The sequence below is a fragment of the Chelmon rostratus genome, chromosome 12, assembly GCF_017976325.1.
Source record: "Chelmon rostratus isolate fCheRos1 chromosome 12, fCheRos1.pri, whole genome shotgun sequence".
In the NCBI taxonomy this organism is placed as follows: domain Eukaryota; kingdom Metazoa; phylum Chordata; class Actinopteri; order Chaetodontiformes; family Chaetodontidae; genus Chelmon; species Chelmon rostratus.
Genome location: NC_055669.1, coordinates 1,494,637 through 1,520,281, shown reverse-complemented (window position 1 = coordinate 1,520,281; position 25,645 = coordinate 1,494,637). Strand labels below are relative to the sequence as shown.

At 40.9% G+C, this 25,645-nt stretch overlaps 2 protein-coding genes across 3 annotated transcripts in view; one reads left to right on the top strand and one right to left on the bottom strand.

Moving 5' to 3' along the window:
- Nucleotides 1–6,435, top strand: part of LOC121614763 (tissue factor-like) — a 15,230-nt gene extending 8,795 nt beyond the window's left edge. The window contains exons 6-7 of the mRNA XM_041948817.1: nt 531–696; nt 2,051–6,435. Coding sequence (XP_041804751.1) covers nt 531–696; nt 2,051–2,196 — 312 coding nt within the window. The 3' untranslated portion in view covers nt 2,197–6,435. The remainder of the gene's footprint in view (nt 1–530; nt 697–2,050) is intronic.
- LOC121614762 (dentin sialophosphoprotein-like) lies at nt 3,289–25,645 on the bottom strand. 2 transcript variants are annotated; one of them, XM_041948816.1, is made up of 11 exons: nt 25,484–25,645; nt 21,079–21,163; nt 19,042–19,203; nt 16,201–16,398; nt 14,976–15,134; nt 13,695–13,775; nt 13,275–13,431; nt 12,452–12,496; nt 11,792–12,259; nt 9,411–10,912; nt 3,289–7,935 (listed from the first exon to the last, which is right to left on the bottom strand). In XM_041948816.1, exons 1-11 carry the CDS (start codon nt 25,543–25,545, stop codon nt 7,888–7,890), a joined length of 2,967 nt encoding a protein of 988 aa, XP_041804750.1. In that variant the 5' UTR covers nt 25,546–25,645; the 3' UTR covers nt 3,289–7,887. The 2 variants fall into 2 exon arrangements, with proteins under 2 accessions (XP_041804750.1, XP_041804748.1); XM_041948814.1 differs by lacking the exon at nt 25,484–25,645 and having other exon boundaries at nt 21,106–21,395.

Sequence of the window (25,645 nt, the reverse complement as noted above, 5' to 3'; positions counted from 1 at the left end):
CAACCACATTTTTCAAAACACAGTTCAAATCAGGAATCAGGAATCATTTATTGTCATTACACAAGTTTCCAAGTTCGGTTACAACCGTCCCAGAGGACACAATGGCACAAAAGACAGTACAAATAATTGACATGGGAAGACAGGGACAGGAGAACCTCGATGCAGCCTGCAGTGCGGCGCTTCGCTTACTTAGATGAAAAACAAATGAAAACAGGAGGGGAGGGAGAGGAGAAAAAAAAAGATAATCTCAGACTGTGCACCATTTAAATTCAAAGTCAGTATACATTTGACCTTAGAGTATACATATCTTACATATCTTAGCATCAAGACAAGACGCAAGGGGAACAAGCTGGCCTGTTTCTGTCCAAACACATTGTATTTCATTGTTCTTTTTTTTGTGGGCTCCAGGTTGGAATTCTGTATTAATTCTGTATAAATATGCTAGTCAATGAGGAATTTCAGCTGAATGTCTAAATGTTAACCACAAATGATAAGTTAAGTTATTTCCTTTGATTATTCTCACCTGATAGAGAGACATCATATCTGACTCCAGTATGGCAGAGGTGTCGAAGTTAGATGCAGGACAACGTTACTGCTTCATGGTGGCAGCTTTCATCCCCTCCAGACCCAAAGCCACCCGGCAAGGCCCCTGGAGCATCCAACAATGTACACCTCGAGACAGTAACGTCGTGGAAGGTACACACACTCTGTATACACTACACTACATTACTCTACACTACACAGTGTTTGGACATAGAACAATCTGGAGAGTAACAGCATCAAATTAGGGCAGGTACATCCCATGCTTCAATGTGATAAAGTGACATTCTCTCATGTGATAAGACTCAAATGACTGTAGGGTTGGCGGTGTCCTCCCTGTGGTTTCTGGGCATAGCTGGGAATTTAGAAACACTGAGCTCATGAGCCCTGCTTGTGGTTTTATGGATAAGAAGTTCTTTTGTCTGATGTTCTTTGAAAAAATGACCACAAAGTAAGTCAACTGGAAAAGAGTTCGCTAAGCCTCTAAGAGCTTTCTTGTAAACAAACATGGCTTTGCTCACATTCACTGTGCGTGTGAGTGTGTGTGTATAAATGCATTACTATTAATTTCAATTGAGTTTACATTGACAAAAAACATGTTTTTCTTCAGTTTTTTGCTCATCCAGTGTGTCAATTATCTGAACTTCATTGCATTGATGCAAAAAAAAAAATCCTTAAATCTAGTTTTGAAATATTGAGCAGAAGCTCTGAGAGGCAAGTGAGAGACCAAAGAGAGAGAGAAGGAGAGAGAGAATTCAGGTGATCCATTTTCTAAGTGTGGAGAAATTGAAGCTGACCTGGAAGGAAACACAGGAGAGCGGTGCACTTCAGCCTCTTGTGGCTGATATGAGTATTACACCCACAAACCCTAATAAAAGGATTTTGACAAATGTATTTTTTTAGCTGCTTTTTATCTTGTTTTTCTTTGTTTCACAGGCATTAAGCTAATTTCTTGAATTTCATCAGCTCAGATGTAAATTAGTGTGTGTTTCCATTAACTTCTTTATACATTACTGCCCTCTGCAGTTGGTAGATAGATGCCATGTGATTGCATGTGCATATAATAAGCATGCTTGCAGATCTGTGCTCCTGTTGGAATGTGGAAAATTCAAAATGTTTTTTCTATGTGTGAATTCAGTGTCAGAATCCAATGAAAACACATTAAAAGACAATTATTTCGCCTTTTGCATTTAATAGTTGAATGTATTGTTTTTCGCTGTGACATGAATTTCACATGCCACATCAAATCAAATCATACCTCCAAAAACAGAGTTTGGGACAGCAGACTCCAGGCAGTCAGTCATAAATGTAACTGCATGTACAGTCGGTACAAGAAGCCAGTGGGAACACTGGTTTTTGTGTTGCATTTTGATGTTAATGTGACATGTCAAATTCAGCCGGTTGTTAAATCTCTTAACAAACATTTTTCATCTTATTCTGACATAGTAAATGCATACATAAGGACATGGATTTAGATTTTACTTAATTGTGACTCTCACTGTCCTTCCAGAGTTGAGCACTGGAGCGTGGGTTGGTATCGTCTTCATCTTGCTAACAGTCCTCATCATCATCATTACAGTGACGGTCCTCTGCTGCAGATGCTGCCAACAAAGAAACAAAAGCCTCCACTCATCTCAGTCATCTGCACCTATTTAGTATGTGTGTGTGTGTGTGTGTGTATGTGTCTGTGTGTATGGGACGGGGGGGTCTTTGAAACACAGGGAGCTGGTTTCCCTTTAGTTTTCTATGTCCTGTCTTTTTCTAGGAAAACATCACTGTACTTTGCTCTGCTCTTTGTTTCGTGTATTGTGATGTGTGTTTTTTGAATTTCATATTTTAAAGGTTGACATGTGCAGCTTGCTCTGACAACTCATAAAGAATTCAGCTTTTCAGTGTCTGCATTGTAATCACCACCTGTGCATGTCTGCCATTTATAACATGTGCTTAATACCTTGTGTGGATCCACGCTCATTAATGCATTAAGAATTATGTACAACTTTGTTTTAGAATGTCAAAAGCTAACCACAGCAGCAGCTTCAACTCAAAGAAAGCTAATTAAAGAGATATGAAATCTGATTTGTCTACTCTGCCATATGAGTGCAGACTAAATGTGTAACATTCCCTCACAAGGTTTTTCCAAAATCTTCTTATTTTAACTGGTGTGTCAGTCCAGTTTTCTCTAAACATGATTTTTATGATTCATTCGTTCAGCTGAAGTTTCCCTGAAAGTTCTGTCATGACTAAATATTAATGACCACTGCAACTACAGTCCATGCACCTTTTTAGTGCCATCAAGTGGCTGAAACGACAACTACATCAGCAAACTCTGTAACTAACTCATTCTATTCATTATTCAGTTATTTTCTGTGCTACAAGATTATCTTTTGTTGATCAAAAGGAAGAAAAGCAATAAAACACTGAAAGTGAAAAGGTCCAGATCCCACAATTCATTTATAATCCCATTCAAAGTGATGTTCATCACTGTGTGTCAACTATGTTTAAGTAGATTAACAGGCACTCACTCGCATGCATGCACACACGCACACGCACACGCACACACACACACACACACACACACACACACACACACACACACACACACACACACACACACACCACCTGCACAACACCAAACAGCAGCTTTAAACTTTAAATGAAGCAGCGTGGGTGTGAAAAGTTCTGTTACACACTCTTGTTTTTCCCTTTGACAGTGGTCTCTTAATGATGAACCAGACCACATGCTGGCATTATAGAAGACTTTTATTTCTTAATTTTTCCAACACAGAACCTCACAATTAGACAGCAACACATACGACATCACACAGAAATGTATTATCATCACAAGAAACTATGGTTTGACCATGGCAAAACACAGAAGTTGTTTTGAATATCATTTCAGTCAACCCTGGCTTTTAAAGTGCATACATCTGTATGATAGAAAACACACGCTGCAACAAATGACAAGCTCCAGAAGCAACTATCTTTTCTGTCTCTCTCGACAACATTACTGCTCTGACACCTGCTTTCACGAGTATTGTGATCATGACAGAATAAATAGAAATGATTACAAAATAATAGTCCATAAATAAATATGTTGTCATTTTTACAGTGCAGGGAATGTGATCTTATTGTGCTACGTGTGCCTATGTACAATGATGCATTTTCAACATTTCAGTATGGATACCATTTATAAGTCAAGAACAGTTTTAGCTTTGGATAGTATAACTCAGACGTGGGACACTTGTACATGTTGTTCGTGTTTTAAGAGGAAACTCCAGGTGGAAAATGTTACTGAATCCTTGTTCTGAAGAACAAATCTGGTACATTAATAGGAGTGCCAGCGTTCTTCGAAGTGCTTTAACACATGTTCCACTACACGTTTCCTTTAGTTACTTTGTTGGAAACTGCAAAACAACATGTTTTTCAAACAGCTGAACATAAAATGTTGATGTCATGCAGAAGTGTTGATTTATGATAAATATTATGAGACAATATGCTGTAAATTGTTCTAGTGCTGTGCCATTACAGCGCCGCTGCAGATATCCCACCTAATATCACTGGTTGTATGGGGTTTTTGTGTTCAATTTTGCAAATCACTGAATAGGACTGCTTTACTACAAACTGGCTTTCAGTTGCTTGGTACCTAATTTGCAGGATTACCCCAAAACAACAACAAAAAAAATGCCTTTATCTATTTTAATTATCAATTTCTTTTTCCAAGAAATGTAATATATTGCAGTATTTAGGTGCATCTTGACATAAGGTTACATATACTGTGATGGATAAGTTATCCATATCACCCACAGTCAAATCCATGTCATGCCTGTATGTTGCTTGTACTGCATGAATGACAAATTTGATTCATTTGAAAATTTAACTGAACATGATTTTGTACAGAAGATGGCACTGAAGACTGGCTCTCACAGGTATACAGTATTTATATGAAATATGTCTGTTAGTTATGTTGCCTGATGACGTTGACTGTTCCGAACTCATCTCTTGTTCTTGTCCATAAAGCCAGCAGAATGTCAGATCTGACTCAGAGGCGTCGTATCATACTTTTTAATGTCTTGGTTATACAGTGTGTACAGTACATGACTTTGCATTTTGTCTTGACACAGCACATGGTTACACAGAATGTTTGCTTTTCAGGGTTCACAGTGTTGTCATGCAATCATGGCAAAGTAGTGATGAGGTAGGCGAGAACTGAAACTTAATATTAACTGAAATGTTCCTGCAGTGCCTGTCTGTTCCAGTGTGATGGTAGACTGTCATCCGAGATAGATCACCTTCATTGGACACACCACTGTTCTATCATACAATCACATTCTTCATTTTATATAAGAATAATTCTGTATGTATATTTCTGTATTTGTAAACTGTTTGATGAATTGGTTACATGATATATTGAATGTGGACTGCTTCACTAACCAGGCCACTAGATGAAATGTACTGGTAGTTGTGGACTGTTTCTTCCAGCAGCAGAAACAGAGCAGTGACAGTTAAACTGCAGCATTTGTTCTGAGTGTCTGTGTCACCTTAAAGCAGCTGTAACTGACAACAATAACAATGTATGAAATGAAATGATCACTATCACTTGAACCTATGACGAATAATCACCTGAATCTGCAACCCCTCCCCCCTCGGCTTTTCACAGTTTTAGCTCATTGTTTAGCTGTGCTACTTTACTGTTGGATGGTTGTTGGTCTCACCACCCTCACAGCAGGCAGCTGTTCTTAACGAAAAAACTCTACAAACCCACTGTTTATGACCTGCCACAGCTAGACGAGCAGGGGAACACACGGGAGCATTTAGCAGCTGAATAACCTCAGGAGTTGGTAGAGCTAAAGAGTCTCCAAATGAATGATCACATTGCTCCTCAACTGCTGGATGTCTAAATATATGTAGATGTTCACATGTTCACCATATCAGCTTTAAAGGTGATCATATGTCTATGCTGTGTTTGCAACTTGTTTCTTGTTCCCAAAAACTATTATTGCAGGTTTAATAAAAGAATGATGGAAAATGTTCTACTTCATGCAGGTTTATCTGACATCATTCAACCAGCAAGACCTACTGCTCTCTACAGCCAACCCATAGCCATACAGAGACAGAGTTTGGACACTGCAGTCTTTAGGGGCAGCCAATACTGAGCTGATGGTGGCAGAGCAGTCAGGATACATTTACCATAAAGCCCATTTCTATCTGAGCTCAGTCCCCCTCTCTGACTGTCTTTGGTTTGGCGGGAGTAAACATGTTGGAAGGGATTTTCTCATTGGCCTATCAGACCTTACCTGCCAGCAAGAAACTCTGAAAACTGTCAGCCCATTTCTCTACTTGTTTGCGCTGTAAAGCGATCAAGTGCTGCTCGTGCCAGATCCCACCTGGTGCGTGAATCTAGCTGTGTCCCAATTCCATACTTAATACTATGTCTAAGCAGGTTTCCAGTAGGTAGTAAATTTCACATTTTCAAAGGTGTCAATCTGCCTGCCTACAGCAGCCTGAGTGTGCTGCTGCTGATGACAGTTGGCCAACAATGCAATGCATAAAGGAAATGCAGGAGACATTTTGGACAGTTGTGAAACACATTCAAAATGCCCCAGTAAACCAAAAAAAGTACAAAATCTCTATTGGTTTGTTTGTAAAATCTGATTTTGGGGTGAGTGGGATATTCTACAGTGTCAAAAATAAACTTGTCAGATCTCTCTGGTGGACAAACTCTATACGATATAGACATCTGAAACATACGATGGCATTTCTGTAATTTTGTTGCTACTCCATTTACACCCATGCTGATATATGGATAATAAGTTAAATCTGCTGTAATCTGTATTAGCTCAAGTTACCCTATCTGTTTGCTGTTTTTTGAGTGTGGTCACAAGTCTTTCTGTTTTTATCTTTTTTGTCTTTCTAGTGGTTTGAGTGTTGTGCTGATGGACACTTTTGTCCCACAATACAGCATAACAGCTTTCCACAGCTGTAAATTAGTGAAGAAAAAGGCAGAGAGCGGTGTGTCGACTCCAGTGGCAGCTCACAAAACAGAATAAAGGTCCTTGGAAATACAATTTTTGCTGACTGTTTTTGTTTCGTTTTTAAACTGGCAGTAATATTTCAAAGTCGCAGTTTCACATCTGTCTATGCATACTTACTATCCTTTTGTGTTGATACCAAACAGTTAAAAAATCAATATCTTCTAAACTAACTACCAAAATAGTGCAAATTTGACAGTAGTGCATAGTTTTTCTTTTTCATCTTATTAGTATGTCATATGGAACTGGGACACTGATGCAGTGAAATGCAGAGTAGAGGCCATTTGATGCTGACAGTTTTTGGCGTTGATGTCCGAATGATGATCCATTTGTTTAATGCTACTGATTATAATGTTCAAGTATGACTTTCAGTGGCTAAAATGCTCGAAACAGTAATTTAACACCCCCTGAAAAAGGTAATTATGCTGACTTCCAGTGGTTAACTCACCTTGCGGCAGTGCTGTGCAGGTGTACTCCAGGATGCCATGAGATCACTGTCTAGTGTGGTTACAGGTGCAACAAAGCAAACTTCTGTCCACACAGATCAGTCATGCTGTGGTTAAAGGTGAAACGGGCTGGAAACTTTAAACCAGAGATGGCAGTGAAGCACTGCGTTTCCGCCTGCTGTCAAGGTACTCTTTAAGGACCACCTAAAAGTAACTGATGACTGCAAACACTGGGCATGTTACCGGTACTAATATACACTCACTGTACAGCCTGACCAAACTCTCTATAGCACTCATTTAATTTAGACCTAAAACTACAAATTGACTAGATAACCTGAAAATCACAATAGAGTATATAATATATATATATATACATTTTATCTATGTCCACTTACACATGCTACAACACTAAGCTCAAATAAAAATAGGGAAGATTATTTTCATGTTGTTCATTGTGTTTCCAACCCTGACTTCTACAAATCACTCTAAATAGACTGAAGTCATGAGCCAATTAATATTGGTTTACAATTAATTACAATTAATAGTAATCATTAAATCTTGAGGAGTCAGCTAATCCCATGGTACCTACTAGTTTTTACATCTTGCCTACTCCATTCTTTCAATTTTTCCCTTTGTAACCTCCAAACAAAAGAGCAGCTGAAACTACAATTATTGCCATAAATGACAGCAGAACGACCCCCCCCCCATCTATTTAACCATCCATCCTTCATTCCACCCATCCCCCTTCATCTCCGTTTCATTGCCTGTCCTCTTACTTCTCTCCTCATCTTCTTCATGTCTTGAGTTGATGCTGTTGTCATGGAAACCCTGCTGACATGGCAACCCCCACATGAGCGTTGGTTGGTGAGAGATCACTTCAGGTCGATTCCCTGAGCCTGTGACTGAGCCTTCTCCTTGGCCTAAAACAATGATGAGAAATGGGATTAAAAGCTATTACAAATGACAAATATGAATTCACGCCATGATATTTGACATACAAAGTACTTACAATGTTTGCTGATGTATAAAATGCCAGCACAAATGGGTATATTTTATGATGGCATTTATGATTCAGTCACTTCCAATAAGCTTGATTTTTATTGGTGGGGCTCACTAAGTGCTAATGGGTTGTTTGCTAAAGTAGAATATGCGTAATTTAAAGGATGTGGTGATTATTATCATCTTTTTAAATTGTCACATTACATTAGTCTTTAGCCATGCTAGCTGTGCTGTGAGATTGTCCTTATGCACAGCTAACATTAGTGTGCTAACATGTACTCTGGCAATGCTAACATGCTGATGTTCAGCAGGCATAATGTTTACCATGTTTACTATCTTTATTTAGCTCCTGAGCATTCCAACATTTGCAAATTAGCATTACACAAAGGTATTATTATACTATTTCAAAATGACATTATCTTATTTGTACTATTATTACAGGTCATACACCAAGGCACCGAACCAAAGTTTTGGACCAAATTAATATTGACCTGGTGATGGAAGTAGATGTAACACCAAGGGATTAAAAAGTTACAAAAATTCTTCTTGTGGGTCACATGAATATTTCTACCATTATTTCATGGCAATTATACCATTATTATACCATATACCATTTTGATGGACCAATTGACCTACTTTGCTATCCCAAAAAGGACCCAAGTACAGTTGGACCCAATCACTTCAGAGTAAAGCATCCAAAATATGGCTGACCCGGACAGAGCCAAATACAACAGATCCCCAACCTGATTAGAATTAAGCTTGATGTATACCTCAGTCCACTGTGTGGACCCATGATAGTGTTCATTTTAAAAGAATTTGGTATTTTTTTAAAATATGTTTGTCAATGACCTGTTTTTCCATGACTAAGACCAAGATGAGACAGCACCGTCATCATTAAACACCAACTGAGGCTGTAACAACATGCAACATTTTTGCTAAGAAAAAGACTAAAATGTATGAAATGAAACATCAGGCCTACGGACTTTTTTCTTCTTCATTGCAGCAGTTCTGTTTCCTGTGCTGTGTGCATATCAGGATTATGAACTGATGTGGCAAAAACATGCTGTGTTTACAAATTTGATTTGATTTGAGCTATTCCTTAAACTGGACCAGACACTTTCTGCAAAGCTGCATTCAAAATCATTCAACCTGTGTTTTCCATCAGATCATGAGAAGATAAAATTTAATGTGAAGTAAGTGTGACTGAAATGTTCTACATAATGTTATGACGAGAAAAGACTAAAATACGAACAGTTTTCATTGACTAAAACTAGACTAAAATAGTTATGGATTTCTTTATAAGAAATAAGACTTCACATCAACTAAAACTTTCACCCGTAAAGACCTGTACTCAGAAGATTACCATCGAGCTACATGTGGGTGATTTCCAACTTACCCTGAGGGAGGGCCGAGGAGGCCTAACCGGTCTGACTGGTCGTACTGGCTCTGTTACTGGGTTTGCCTGCCTTCTGTCCAGAGGCTCTAGGTCGTCAGCTACATCAGGACAACCAATGTATCCTCCAACCCCAAACACTGTACCAAGGTCACCTTCCAACAAGTTGGATGAAGCAAAGTCCTGGTTAGCAGACATGTTACTGACTGCCATGCTGTAGGAGTCAGCAGTATTCGTGTTAGTTTTGTTGGTAGTGCAGATACTGGTGTTACTGAGTTCAAGACCCAGCAGGTCCTCTGATGCCACATCACTGTCTGAGCTGTTATTGGTGGGACTGATATTGAGCTCTGGTTCCACAACACATTGGTTATTGTTTGCTTCAGGGAAAACTTCCTTACTGAACAAGTCCAGCACCTCCTGGTTGTCATGACTTAAATCTAGCAATTCCTGATCTTCACTGCTACTGAGTTCCTGGTTGTTGTGGCTACCCGCAACAAGCACTTGATGATATTCTTTGCTACCAATATCAAGTAGTTCTTGGTTGTCATGGTTATCTAAATCCAGCACTTCTTGATTTTCAGGACAGGAGAAATCCAGCAGTTCCTGATTGGAATGGCTACAAGGTTCCAGCACTTCTTGGTTATCATAGTTACAAGGTTGAAGTAGTTCCTCAATTGTGTTATTGCGAAAGGGTTCCACCACCTCTTGGTTGTCATGACTGCAGAGATCCAGGAGTTCATAGTTTTCTTTACCAACTAACTCCCTGTTGTCAAGACTAGAAGTTTCCAGCACTTCTTGGTTTCCATTGTTAAACAAATCCAGCAGTTCCTGGTTATTTTGGCTACAATGTTCAAGCACTTCTTGGTTTTCATGGGTATGACTTTCCAGTACTTCTTGGTTGCTATAGTTAGAGGGTTCTACTTGCTTGTTGTTGTCATAGGTGCACAGGTCCATTGCCTCCTGGTTATCATGGCCACAGAGGTCCAGTACCTCTTGGTTCTCTTCCTCAGGGCTGAGCTTAAAGCCATAAGGGTCAGAGTCCCGTGCCACCTGTGGGGAAGTGACATCAAACCCATAGGGATCAAAGTCTGCTTGGTCTGGTTGAGAAGAGGAGGGCTCAGGGTCAAAAGTCAGATCATTTTCAGCAGGTTCTGGGCTCAGTTCAGCTTCATCAGGGTCTAAGAGGGTGTGACTAGAATGTTCTGGACTGAGTTTAAACCCATATGGATCAAAGGAAGACTGACTGGTTGGTTCATAGCTCAAATCAAAGCTTAGCTCTCTGTTCTGATCTGAGTCTGGCTGGATAAAGAGGTTTTGTGAGTCTAGCGAGTTTTGGGGAGTTGCAGGGTTTCCGGGTTCCTCTTCGATGTTGCTAACCCACTCTGCCCCCTGACTGAAGGTAGCATCATGTGACAGAGTTTGCTCTACGTTGTCTGTCCAGTCTGGTTCCAAAAGGACTTGTTCGCCAACAGCAGGGACAGCCTGAGTTGAACTAGACCTCAGACCTAGGAGAAGAAAACAATGAGGGTCAAGGAGAGAGGTAGAAACACTATAGTTTATAAGTCTGTAAAGAGGATAAAAATAGCTCAAACTGATGTTTAAAACACAAAGAATAGTATATATATTTACATAATGCATTGTATATTTTAGAAACTGTTTTATTACAAGCTTAAGAAAGTGTTTTACATCAAATAATTTGTGTTTTGTGTTTGTCAAGCCCTTGTCTAGGAAAAGAGACGTTCTCGATTCCTATCTATAAAGATCCCTCTTTCAACGACAAGTACCATATGCAGATAGGCAATCTTTTTTCACCAGGGGCTCTACAACACACCCTTAAGGTGGAGTCAGACTGAACACAATGCTATTTTTTTGAGGGTTGCATATGAGGTCAATGAAACAACTTGAGTGGACGTGAACAGACAAAAACTCAACCGTGGTGGCACAAACTGAAGTTAACATGTGTCTGCACGAGTCGGAAATGCTTCAGCTTGACAGAAAAAAAATGCCTGACAAAGATGACAAAATCAGATCAGATCAGTTGGTATACTGACTGTTTGGTGAGAATAAACAACACCAAAACAGTTCCAACCATTCAAATATGTATGTAATGTATGTATCAGAGGTTCAAAGCAAGCTGTATTTTAATAATACTTACACTTACTAATAAAAGTATCATTCTTATTATTTGTATCTTAGTTTTTTATGAGTAAGCGAAAGAAAATACAGACTAAATAAAGTTATTTCAGATTCTCTTCAGTTTTGGTTTTCTGCTCACCCCTCCCTTTTGTTCTTTTCTCTCCCTCCTCTTTCTGCTTTCTCTTTATGTTCAAATTAGGTACTGATTGTAAAATCTGAAAAGGGGGAACGGAATTGAATAAAATTACCTTTATCTAGTCCTTCCGTTGCCTCTGCGTTAGACTCTCCAGCTAGAGATCCCAGACTGTGTTCTTCTATATCAGAGGGAGGGGAGACAGTGCCAAGGTCCAGCTCATACCCATTAGGGTCTGATTCTACAGAATACTGACCCTGGGACCTCCAGCCATGAATGGGCTCCGGCCCCAGCTCCTCTGATGAGCTCTGAATTGGTTTAAATCCATGAGAATCATCGACCACAGCAATGGCGTCCAGGTCCTCTCGGCTATAGCTGATCTCTATGTCGCTGTCTTCATCGGGGAATTCAGACTCAAAGCACTGAGTTCCTGTTGAGGCTTTATTTTCAGCACAGGACAGACTGGTGTCTGCCTCGTCACCAACGTTTTCAGGCCCTTCATGAGCGCCGGCGTTCACCTCGGGGAACAAAATATCTGCTGCAAACGGGTCACTGCCTTTGAAGGGATCTGAAGCAAATCCATCTGCCAAACAGAGTATTCAACAAAAGCTGTGACATGCCAGTTATAATGTTACACTCATCCCGATTTCAGTTATTCATTTCAATCATGTTGAAAACAAAAGAAAAAGCTGTGTGTGTGTGAGTATGTATGTACGTGTGTGTGTGTGTGTTTGTGTGTAAAATAAAGTGTAAACGTTAGTGTATTATCGCTCACCTGACGAGTCAGTTTTAGGGAACAGGTCTTCATTGAAGAGGTCATCTACAAATCAAGTGAGACAGAAATTGGAAAAATGACGACATGCAATCAAGGAGTGGTGGCAAGAAAAAGTTCCAGCATAAAGTTGGAACAGGGTGAACATGACTGGCTCTCTGTTAAGTCACATTACACAGATTCCAGAAGCAAATTTCTACAAAACTTACTGTAGAGAAAAGCCAAATTTTAATGACAGTAATGTTTTTAAAGAGAAGTAATATCGGGTAGCAGTGTCGTATTTTGCCTGCCAAAGGTTCCAGAATTAAAACTTCTGAATGGACATTGAACTATAAGGTTGTGGTTGAAACATCAGTACAAATTGTGCAAAAAGTTCAAGTTAGGAAAAGAATATCTGTTAACCACACTGGATGAGACCAGAGGATATCCAGAGGCTGGACTGTTTCTTCTTTTCCTGGGCAGGTCTCCTCATACCATCTAGTCACACAGGGGGTCAAACGTTACATCCAAACTTAGCATGTTATGGCTATGCTGCAGATAGCCCTCAGTATTCATCATGAATTTGTTTTCTATTGGGTCCATTGACCTGACAAAGTTACCTTACAAGTATACTGTAAAATGTGTGGTCACAGGGCACTACTGAAAGGTTTCATGCCATTTAAATCAATGATTTGAATGCTAGTGGAAGCTCATCCCGAGGAATAGGATGAAGCTGTCGCTTTCCTATTGTCTGCCAATCGAAACTCTCCAACTGCATCTCTCGGTTTTCGCATATCGACCAGGCATTGGTGTGGAAGGCGGCTAAAGCGCCATGTCTGATACATACGGTCACTCTGACAGTGGGCAAAGGGGTCGGCTTGGTAAAAGTCCAGTTGGGTGAGGGGGTTTGCGTTAATAGTGGACTCTTCCTTCTCTCTTTCTTTTCCCCCTTCGTTGTTGATCTCCCCCTCTTCTGGCTCATCATCAATGTCAGATCTGTCCATCTGTGAAACATGACAACACATCATTTGAATGGTGACCACCACACAGACTAGACTACTGGACTGGTTGACAGTGTGATCAGAAACTCAAAACAACGGGAACTAATTGTAACATTTCTCAACACCATAAAAGCTTGGTGATTTCAGCAGAACAAACAAAACAAAAATATTTTGTCATATTTACTTAATTACTGCCTAAACACTATCTACGTATTGCATAATTGGTGCTGTGCATGATGAGAGGGGCTCTGTGCTAATGAAGCTACCTTTGGTGAGCTGGTCCCACTGTCGTCTGCTTCTTCTCTCGTATCCGCTAGATTATTGCAGAAAGACGAGCCACTGGCCCCCTGGTAGTCAGCCACACAGACAGAGAGGGTTGCAACATGAAGAATACTGTTTAATAACGTTCATTCACAGACAAGAAAATGCAAGGCAAAGGCAGTCCCACCTACGTTTATCCTATCAAATGTTACGGCTCAATTTTGACATATTTCTGCAAAAAATTGCAGCTACACCTGCCACACCCCAGCTGTTTCCTACACAGCTACAACAACATGTCAGAGTTGGTGTGCTGCTCAAACCAAAAGACATTTTTTTGTCCCAGATTGTTGTCATGTTGATGCGAGGATGTGCAAACAACATAACCGATCTCAGACAAGGTGATTTCAAGATTATTCCACTTGTAGAAAGCCTAGATCAAATTATTGTAATATTCGACAAAAGCATTCGAGAAGTCGCTGTAGGGCAGATTGGTTAGCTTTTCAGGGCAGATGTGATGCATTCCTTCCCAGACACATGTGTACGTATTAAACAAAAGACCAAGGTTGTGGTGGAGAAAAGAAATATAAATCAACTTTAATGTACAGAATGCTTATTGATGGCAGGCATTGGATCCTTGTCATGCCTGTGCTACATAAAGCTCCTGTTGCGTTGATAATAGAATTACTGGCTGTGGTAACTGGCTCCACTCTCATTGGCTATTTCTCTTCTCAGACTTGTCTCCAAGGTGCCCTAACTCCAAGCACATCATGTTTTTGGCAGGAGAAAGTGTTTGAGAAGTCGTAGTGTCTGGGACTATGTGAAGACAAGTCTCTGAACCAGAGGACCGTGCCAACATGTGGGTATCTGGGACAGGCAAATTATGCAAAAGCCTCATAGTCTGCACGAGACTGTGGAAGTGTTGCACTTTCAAAACGTTTGGAGAATTGTGTGATAATGGAGTCAAATCAGGAGAGGCCAGTATCCTGACTTTTAGTCCCTACCCCGAAGTATGCGATCAAGACCTAAAACAAGGGATCTCATGTTTCCCATAATGCAACTTGATCATGAGGGTCATTGATTAGACCCTCATTGTTTGGTAAAGCCAATGTCTTTCAAACTCCACATCCCCATTCTGTGGGCAAGCACTTGGTGACAGCAGTGAGGAAAAACATTTACTTTTAACAGGCCAACACAACCAAGACAACATGACGCAAAACAGTCGACAGTGTTGTTTACCTGACTCAAACGTGCTTTAAGTAGTACTCAGAGTGATTATTGTGATTTACCATGATCAGGTTAGCATAGGTCGGCAGCGACTGGCTTCTCCCCCACGGCCTCATGGGAAGCGGATCATCTTCAGTGGTGTCCGCCGGAGATGTTGACTCCTCCAGTTGGCTTTCTGGAGTGACTGCACCTCCTGACAGAGAACACAGAGTGTGCTCCTCCTACAAGGAGGAGAACAGTAAGAAGTCATCAATGACAGATTTAGACTGATTTCACCACAGTTACCAAAGAAAACGTTTCCCTTTTATTAATACATCTCTTAGAATGAAAATGAAATGCAAAAAATAGGATAGTTTTCCCCATTAATCAGTTTTTCTAAAACCCTCCACTGAGCTAGATTAAAAGATCAGGACCTTGATTACACCAGTGAAATAGGACACCACACTGACATGCTCTCAGCAAACAGTTGGGCAGTATAGAAAAATATACGACTGCTGGATCTATTGAGCAGAAGACATGTCTGGTGGAACATTTAGTTGTCTTAAGTAGGCAAACAGTAGTGAAACTGAGTATGAATATTATGAATTTCCTTCAGAGAAAAAGGTTGTTGACTGAGCTCTCATTCTGATTGTAAACAGATATATGAGAAGTGACTTCCTCTGAATTTAAGCATCCTTCTTCTCCCTCACCCCCAGTGTTTCTGCTGTTTTCCCTCCCTCGTATGTCCTGTTTGTCTCTCTTTGTTTGTGTGTATGAGTGTGTCTGTGTCTTCAATCCGAGTGTGGCGACCTAGTTTCCTCCTCCCGCCAGCACACCTGCATTCCTGATCCACTCATCAGCTACACCTGTGGCCTGCAGTCTATACATCCTGGTCCCTCTCTGCTTCTCTCATCGGTCTCCAGCCACTGCCTGCCCTGCTCTGCTGTTTGCCTCTGATCACCAGCCAGCCTCTGCTCCATTGCTCCACCTCTAACTAATCTTGTAATAAATTGCAGTTGCTTGAACTTTTACGTGGTCTCCATATCGAAGTTCTGCTTTTATGTCCTGAATAATTACCTTAAACTCAACAAATACATTAGACTTCAGCACCTTATAATCAGGAGATGAGCACAGGCTCATTCTGAATTTACAAAGTAAGTCATGAAAATACACATAGATCATTTAGAAAATATAGAATGTATCCTCACTGTGTGATGATCACAGAGGTGGTTTTCTACTCTTCACAAATACAAACAAATACACACATATAATATACACGCATATGTAAACATGCACATCCTATTGTACCTGCAGGATCTCTTCATAGGACTGTCTGATGGAGTCTTGCAAAGGAGTATTCCTCTCTCCAGCCTCCTCCACCTTCCTCTTGGCCTGCTTCACCTCATCCCTGAGCTTCCTCAGCCTCCACCTGGCTCTGGCGAGTTCCCTCTCATACTCCTCCACCTGGCTTTCCTTCTGCACCTCGTCCGCCTGCAGAGACAGGATCTGGCAAGAAAGGACGGAGAGGCAGTCCAGTGTTATTATTTATCAGTTTATAGCACATTTTAAATAACCTGCCTATTATGAAAAATAAATGAGAACCACAGGCGGGTCCATCAGCAGAACTGTCCACACCAAAATTGTCATTAAACCTTGAAGCCATGTGTCAAACTCACACAGAACAATATCAAAGCATTTATGTTCATTCTGCATCACCTGGGTCTGGAACTCAAAACCTTTGCCACTAATGGCACATTGGTGGATGCTGAGCTCCTCTGAGGAACAGGAAAGCCAGAAGTTACTTCACTCTAAGACTTGCACAACCACCAGGGCATGCAAAGGCAGACAAATACACTCCAGTTGTTGTCGCACACTCTGCACTCCCATGTACTGAACACCAAGTAGTGTGACGTACATACTTTCAGAAACAAATCAAATGGCAGCTTCTTTTCTTGTTAATCAAAATCAAAATCATAAAATAAAAACTAAAAAGCATAAATATATTGTCTTTGTACTGTTTTCCATTGAGCATACTGTATGTCAAATTATCAAATTCTGCTTTATAGAGTGTCCCAACTTTGACTGGAATCTGGGCTGTAACTAATATTGGTGATATTTTGCTGAAGCTTTCTGTGAATGGCTTGCTGATGACGAGATACAATATGAGTGATGTGTCGTATCTTGGAGTGGAAGACGCCTGGAGCTTCACAGCACTGTGGTGTGGCGGTTAGTGAAAGGCCGTACACAGACTGTAAAGCTGAAGCTAATGAAAAACAATGAGCTGTTTAACAGAAGGTTGAGCTTCCACATAAACTACTATTACTCCATTAGCTTCAAATGTTTTTGTTTCTGAGGTGGCTCTGTGTCGTGCAAAATAACAACTAGCATAAACACAAAGCCTTACTAATTGTGTCTACCACATTATGAAAGCATCCAGAGACAGATTCAACAACAGTGTTGTTTAGTAGGACAGCATCAAAAATATAAGTAATGTGCAGGTGGGAAATGTTATCTGATAGGTCTTAACCATGACTTGATTTCACATGTATTTGTGGAGCATCCAGTCAGACATTTCTAGTGAGCAAACAAACCTTCCTTCTTCTCCTTTATCAGTATAATACTGGAAGCTGCTGTAAACACACGCTGTTCATCTGTCATTAAATCAGTTGCCTAGTCTGCCATGAAGCAAGCTCATGTCATGTCCTGTAGAGCGGAGGAAAGCTAATGAGTAGTTAACTTAGAAGGGCTGACTTCACTTAACAAGCGCTTCAGCCAGAGTTAAAGCCACAAGCAGCAACGAGCAGGTTTCAGGCTTCACAAGGGGGACCAAAGTCACCTCAGCTCAACAAGGAGCAGGCAGGTCATCGCAAAGCCTACAGTATTCTAATTACTGCACACTCAAAGGGCCCCTTTTCTCCCTCCCTCACTGGATTTGAATTAAACTTCATGTGTATGTTCAGGAGATAGCACTGCATGCTGACAGTGAGTTCAATCAGGAGTGCTCAAAGGCATCTGGAGTTACGAGCAAACATTGACCCCAGAGCACGTAAACTTAACATGATGAAATTCTGTCTGGTGGGTTTTGAGGTACACGGTTTTAGTATTTGTGGTGTCCCCTATGCTTCAATCTTAAAATGCTTCTGTGTGTCTGAACTTTGTGCTCAACAGAAGAAGCAGCACAAGAGTCAAAACTAAAGCCACAAGCAGCAGAAGAGGCTTTCAGGCTTCACAAAGGTCAGCCAAGTCACTTCAAGCTACAGTTTTTAAACAGGAGTGACACCAATCACACACTTATAGCATTATCATAGTGCATCTCAGTCATTCCACCATTTGAACTCCCTTCATTGAATCTGGACAAAACTTGGTTAGTGACAGCCTGGAGATATGTACCCACATTTATGATAATTGGACAAATCATGAGTTATGACCATTTTTACGCTGTGCTCTGCTGCTTGCAATTTTTTTGGATGCGTGATGCTGTATACTGTAGACACATTTTGTTGTTGATACAAACAAAATCCAACAACTTCTTTTCGTATTCATTTTTCATTTCATTTTCATTCATTTTTTTTTTGTGGATTCTCATGCTCCAAAAGCAGCTTTTTTGCACAGCATTGAGTTGGACTTCTGTGTTCAATTTCTATTCAATCTGATCTATGTTGTGAGGGGTGTGGCCTTTCCAAAATGCAATTTTTGGGGGGCTTAATTACAGCGCCACCCTCTGGCTGATTGAGTTTCACATTTCAAGATCATTCCATCTCACTGTAATTAGAGCATAATAAGGGTTTGAACCGTTACGACAACAATAACTGAAGTGATGTCCTGCTTGGTACAAATCTTGGTCAGACCTCTTCAATGACGAAATGTCAATTTTTGATATCTTAATCTTCAAAATACTGAAATGGGCATCAGCTTTAAAAATCCTGCATCAGTCGGGTTAGTATTTGAAAGTCATCAGGAAGAGTCAGTTACCAAGAAATATCCGAAGAAGAGCTGGACATCTTTCAACAATGTAAACACCAACAGCAGCAGGTAAAGGTGCACATCACTGACACGGTCACAGGTTATTTATTTCTAAATACATACTGTATTTAATTCATTTAGTTCATGCAGTTTACAGCGAGAACCAGCTGCACAGTTCATGGTTACCTGTTGACTCTCTTCATAGCAGAGCTGTCTGATTGCTTTGATTTGCTGCACCAGCTTCTCTTTGTGATTCTCTAGTTTAACCAGAGTCTCCTCCAGCTCCTTTCGGTCTGACTGCTGCTCCTGAAGCTCCAAGTTCTCCACCGCCACTGAATTCTCCAGCTCCTACACACACACACACACACACACACACACTTTAGGATTTAAGAATGATTGGAACTCATCTGTGGAATGACAAAACATGCATGTACAAACACACACACAGACACAGATGAGAAATGCGAACAACATCCCAATGATCCTACGGGTAACCAATAGTTTGATTTGCATAATGTCACAAAATGAACAGAGGTGAGCACTCTGTTGAATGCTTGGTCACATTAACATGTAGCACGTTTGTCTCAACATGTGGTCTGACCATGTTGACCATTGATATAAATTTCATCTGTGTGTCCTGTGAACAAATAAACCTGCCACAGTTGTTCAGTCTGGGTTAGCTCTAATACTGGAGGCAGGGAGACTCGTTTCACTCCAAAGTCAGTGAAGACATATGCCTTTCTACAACTTCATGGCACTGATTGGATCATCTGCTTCTTCAGGCAGGAAACCCCCGTACCATGTGAACAACCAGTCAGCTGAACTGAAAGTGGAGTGGGTGGATTGAAATATGTGGACCCAGGCAACACTCAGCCAGGGCTAGAATAAACTGCAAGGGGCACCAAGTAAAACTGAGCTCAGGCTAATGGCAAATGGTAACCAACCAGTGGCTTGTATTATGGGATGCTGCCTGCCATAGGCTTGTGTGTGTGTTTGTGTCAGTTTGTGGCAATTTTTGGCTAACCTGTAAACCTGATTGAAACACTTTTGCACCCCTCCTTCTCACACATATAACTCCGTCAAATAGGAAAACACAGATATAAGTTTTGTACTGTGTACAGTATATTAATACACTGTATAAAACATGGACATAGTCTCTGTGACATCAACCATAGATCTCTGAAGAGTGAACTTAGGTAACCGTTGGCATCTTGGCAGGGCCTGACTCAGCCAAAGACCTGGCTGATTAAAAAATGGGAAAAGAGGTGGAGTGTGGGTGGAGCTGAGGCGGGCCGAATGAAGCCTGGTTGCTGAAACCTTGTGGCTAGCTGTCATTCAAAGTGGCCATGTCTATGATAATGCACAACTTTAAGCTTTAATATGATTAAAATATTCACCCTTGTACATGAAGAGGAAAACTAGAGTGCAAAACACCAGCACCAGGCTGGGAACATGTTTATTTTGGCCATTTTAATATGGGGGTCTATGGGCATTGACGCGCTTTGGGAGCCAGCCTCAAGTGGCCTTTCCAGGAACTGCAGTTTTTGGGATATCTATGTTGCCTTCATTTGTCAACCCCTGAGGTTCACACTTGATCTCGGGTAGATGACTCAAATGTGCTTGCAGACAAAATAAACACAGACGCTCAAACGATTACTCAATTAGTTGATCGACAGAAAATATTCAGTCACAATTTTGATAATCAGCTTATCATTCAAGAGGTTTTGCAAGCAAAAGCGCCTGAAATCCACAGCTTCCAGCTTCTACGATGTGAACATTTTCAGGTTTTCTTATTCCTCTAACAGAGAAAATAAACTGCAGATTCATCTATTATGCAAATTATCAGTTGCAGCCTCATTCCCATACATCAGATCTTGGATGATAATCACCTAAGATCTCTCTCACTTCAGTACCACAGTCATCCAGTGATTGGTTTTGGCACAGGACCAACTATAAGACTAAAATTAGACCAGACCAGACTAGCACAGAGCACAAGTGTATCTACAGCCAAATGCAGTCTTACAGCATTGTGGCATCACATGAGTGCATTGTGGGAAATGCAGTGAGTCCCAAACTGGAAAAACTACACAAACACACACATGTATGTACTGTCCATATTATTTATATTAAACAAAAAAATGTGATACCAACACAAAACACACACAGATGTATAAAAACCCAGCATACTCACACACACACACACACACACACACTCACACACACCAGCGCTAGATGCTGCGGTCTTCTTACTCTGATCTCGGCCGCCTTGGTAAGGACTCTCTCATCCGTTTCCACGACGTCGGTGTCCCTGGGAGACGACCAGCAGAGAAGACAGGAGTGTTTAAGGAGGGAGGAGAGGGAGCACTCATTCTTCCAGTCTGCTTTCCCTCCATCATGCCCTCCTTCCCATGATCCCTCTATTTTTTCCTGCTGCACTGCTGGCTCCTCCATTGCTGCCCTCACTAGCTGTCGCTACACTGCAGAAGAGGCGGAGCTGCCTCTGTGAACGTGTCTGTGTGTGTGTGTGTGTGTGTGGTGATCAATGCATTCAGGCAGAATGCACCAATGTGAGAATGGAAAGAGAGAGGGGGATGAGTCAGAGTGAAGGCAGTAGAGTAGGCTTATCCATCCGTAGGAGAATCTATTTCCTTTCCTCTAGTCTCCTCCCTGTGCGTCTTTACGTCGTTCTCCTGCTTCCTTTTCCCCTCCTACCATCATGCTGTTTCTCCAGTCCTCACACATCTCTCACCTCCTCCTCTAGTTCCTCCTCCCCCTCCATCACTGGCCACTGCAGTATGCATCAGTCACACACACACACACACACACACACACACACACACACACACACACACACACACACACACACACACACACACACACACACATACAGAAAGCATCGACCAAGCCATTCATAAAAATCCCAGGGAGCACAGAAGCAGCGGTCTGCACAAACATAACCAATCGCTCAGTAATCTCAGTAATCAAGAATGCACTTTAAATATATGACCAGCTGATTAACAGTTAATATTTATTACTATATATATAAAATAGTGATGTTCATAATAATAATAATCATCATCATCATCACATTTGGCTTTTTCAGAAGCCAAACCTTTAGTTTTGGCCACTTGGGGGCAGCAGAACAAGCTGCAAACACAACATCTGACATTTTATCGTCTAGTTATTGTGAATAGAAAAACACAAATTATACTTTATACCACATTTGCAGAGTTGCAAGTTTTGCCTACACATCTGCCATGCACAGTCCATGCACACTGAAAACATGTCAACATGCACATGTCCATTGTTTTTGTCAGACTATATCCAACCAGATCTGTACCAGCTCTGCTGTGTTGTCCACCTCATCCTGCGAGTGTTTACCACACTGTTATAGTGCAGCTTTTCCAATGGAAACTATGGTGTGAATGTGAGTGCATCCATGCACCGGTGTAGATTCTCCAATTCAATGGCACTAAACTCTCCTTCTCTAATCAGCAAAGAGGGGTGCACAAAACAGAAAGCTGCTTCTCATTTTTGGCTGCACCAAACACTGTCTGTAACTGTGGGGAAGAACTCCAAGAGAGCGATGTCTTCTCCTCGGCTGATCGCTTCATGTCTTGCTGATTATCTAACACTGTGGTAACTTCTGAGGCTGTTTAAAGTTTAGTGTCCAGCACTAATATAAAAATCTGAACACACTGATATAATTACACACTTTCTTCCTTTCCTTTCCTTTCTCCCCAGAGCCATGGTTTCTGTGTGGTGCCTAGCTGTTTTCTATAATCTGTTATGAGATTTGTTGTCAGTAAGAAAACACACACTCTATTGTTGACAGACCGGCTGCTTCCTGTATAATCTGTTCATCACAGGTAACCTTGTGTTTGTGCCCAGCACAGACATACAGTATATGTTTCAGCTACTCACTGATCAGTGACTGCACTGAGCTAACAATGTCTTGCAAATGTCATTATGTTCTTTCTTTCACTGTTCTATCTATATAAGATGAAAAGTTACCAGAAATTATTAAATTATGGAAAATAGTTATTTAAGTTTTTTGGTGGCCAGACCAGTGAAAATATACTAGGGGCAAAAAAAAAAAAAAAGAATTAAATAAACAATTGACATTCACTTGACTGCACAAAAAAAACAAGACCTAACTCCAGTTTCACTGATACTCACACACTATTATATATAAATATATATATTAGACATCAGCTGACAAATCTGATTTATTAGATTAGCCATGTCTATTTTTCCCATTTGTGTCTGAGCATGACACAGTGAGCAATTTCTACTGCACAGCTACTGTGTCACTATGATTTGAGTTGCGGTCCATGACTGTAACTCAAGCCTGCAGAGGAGTGCTGATGTTAACCCAGTTACTGCCAGGGAGCAAGGATTTCTTCATGCATTCATACGCTGCTGCTTCGGTTTTAAAGCATGCCAGTACAACTGTACTGATCTGTTAACAGAAATAAATTGATTTGAATGCTTTAATTTTAAATAAGCATGAATCTTTAAAACAAACTATATTTTCTTGAACTGCAGGTCTGTTAACTCAGCAGCTAATCTGCTGCTGCTGCCACTGACACTACTGACTTTCAAGCCAAGCTGTAGGGGCAGTATTTTGTAAGCATGGGAAGATTGGAAAATTCTTGCTGAAATTGATCACATGAAGTCCACTGGCCACAGCAGAATATATATATATATATTCACACACTTGATCTGGTCTATTCACATGTAGAAAGAGTTTTTATTATTCCAACAGTCTTCTGTTATTATTACGAAGAGATAAAAATGGCTGACAAAAGCCACTTTCCCTTTTGATTTCTTACTGGTGATTTAAAGTTATGATGTGGATTCAGCTAGTTCTCAACCAATCCTTCCAAAGACGCTCTCACATACTGTTTGCCTTTCTTAAATTGTCTGTGTTTGATTGACAACAGCTGGCAGGCTGCATGCCACTGATGCACCGTACAGATCAAGAGACAGAGTAAATGAACTTGTGTTGTAGCCTACGTGGCATGTGCAGGCAAATTGTTGTTAGTGGAATGAAAGAGTGAGGACCATGCCAGCGTCTAACTCAGGCATCTCAAACCGGTTCCATAAAGGGCCGCGTGGCTGCAAGTTTTCATTCCAACCAAGGAGGAGCACACCTGGCTGGAATCAATTAATCAGCTGATCTCAGTCTTCAGCTGATAACTAAGTGATCCCTTGATGTTGATTGGTTGGCCTGATGTGCTCCTCCTGGGTTGGAATGAAAACCTGCAGCCACGCGGCCCTTTATGGAACCGGTTTGAGATGCCTGATCTAACTGGACCCAGGTGATTTGTAGGTACGTGTACATGCTGTTTAATGTGCTGCAGCTGAGCAGCTAATAAGCGATCAACCCTGCAAACTGACGTGAGCAGTGCACATGTCCCTGATGAACGTTTGTTAGGCCGCTCGTTCAGCAAGCTGAGGTGCAGGACAGGATTTGTGTTCATCTTTGTAAGTTAGATAAGAGGGAGAATTTAGCAAGAAAGCTAATGTGGGCTGGAGTTAGCAGGCTGGAGTTTGGCTCAGTGTGACCATCTGCTCTGTCCATGACAAAACGCTGATGTTCCTCCTTTATGCAAGAATTGATTGGCTGTATTAAAATAAAGTGATACCTATTCCGTAGAATCACTATTTAACCAACACTTAAAAGTTAGGTGTCAACTACAAAAGTAATGTTACACATTATGCAGAATGGTCCATCTCTGCACATAATATTAATATATAGTACATAATATTTATAATGGACCTATAGTCTATGACCTGGACCTATACATCAGCCCATCTGTATATCAGCTGATAGTTGCTTATCACAGATATATCCTGGTGTAACCCACAGGATGGCTGGTAAGTACTAACGAAGCACAATATAGAAATGATTTGATGTCATTTTCAAACAGTGTCTCCACTGTCCATCTGTCCATCGGAGAGCACTGACAGCTTTATTGTTTTACACTGTAAAATGTCTTGCTCAGTTTGTTGGATATCATTTATGAAATGATAATATCAAAAATCTGTATCAAGCTTGTTTATGTGATGTGTTTCTATGTAAAGAAATGATCGATGGCTGATATATCATCTTATTTTCTAAACTGTCAGATATGAGCTGTATCGGGGTAATGGGTTATGTTAATTGCTCATACTTGTGGACGCATGGAGGTCTGTGTGTCATGTTGAAGCTGGTAAATCATTACCTTCTTTAAAATACTTTACTTAGCCTACTGATGAATAGTTAGTGTAATATTTATATATTCTGGATCAAAATTTGATCTTGTAAAGTAACAACTAAAACGTAGTGGACTACAAAGTACAAGTGTTCCCTCTGAAATGGGAATGCTGAGGTAAAAGCAGCACGTCAGACCTGTATTTAGGTCGGTCTACACGTACTAATGACCGTTAGACTCACTTCACAGCTGAAGGAACCCGGGCGGGCCCTGCTCGCTATTTTCACTTTAAGCCTTGAATTATGTCTCCTCTCACTTTAAATGGTGGCCTATACTTACATTGAAGATGATTAAAAGTTAAAAACCGCCTTTAAATCCTACCAGAACACGCCTCATTCTCTCTGCAGGAGCTCTAGCGGTAATTTTACCCTTCATCCTTCGGGTTTCTCACTCTCGGTGTCCTCAGGCAGTCCAGAATAAAACGCATCATTACTGCAGTGCTCGCGCTCTCATCCTCTGGCGGGACCAGCGGGGCTCGTGCTACAGGCGCTTTGACGAACTGTCCTCGTGCGCTCAGCCTTCACCGTCAC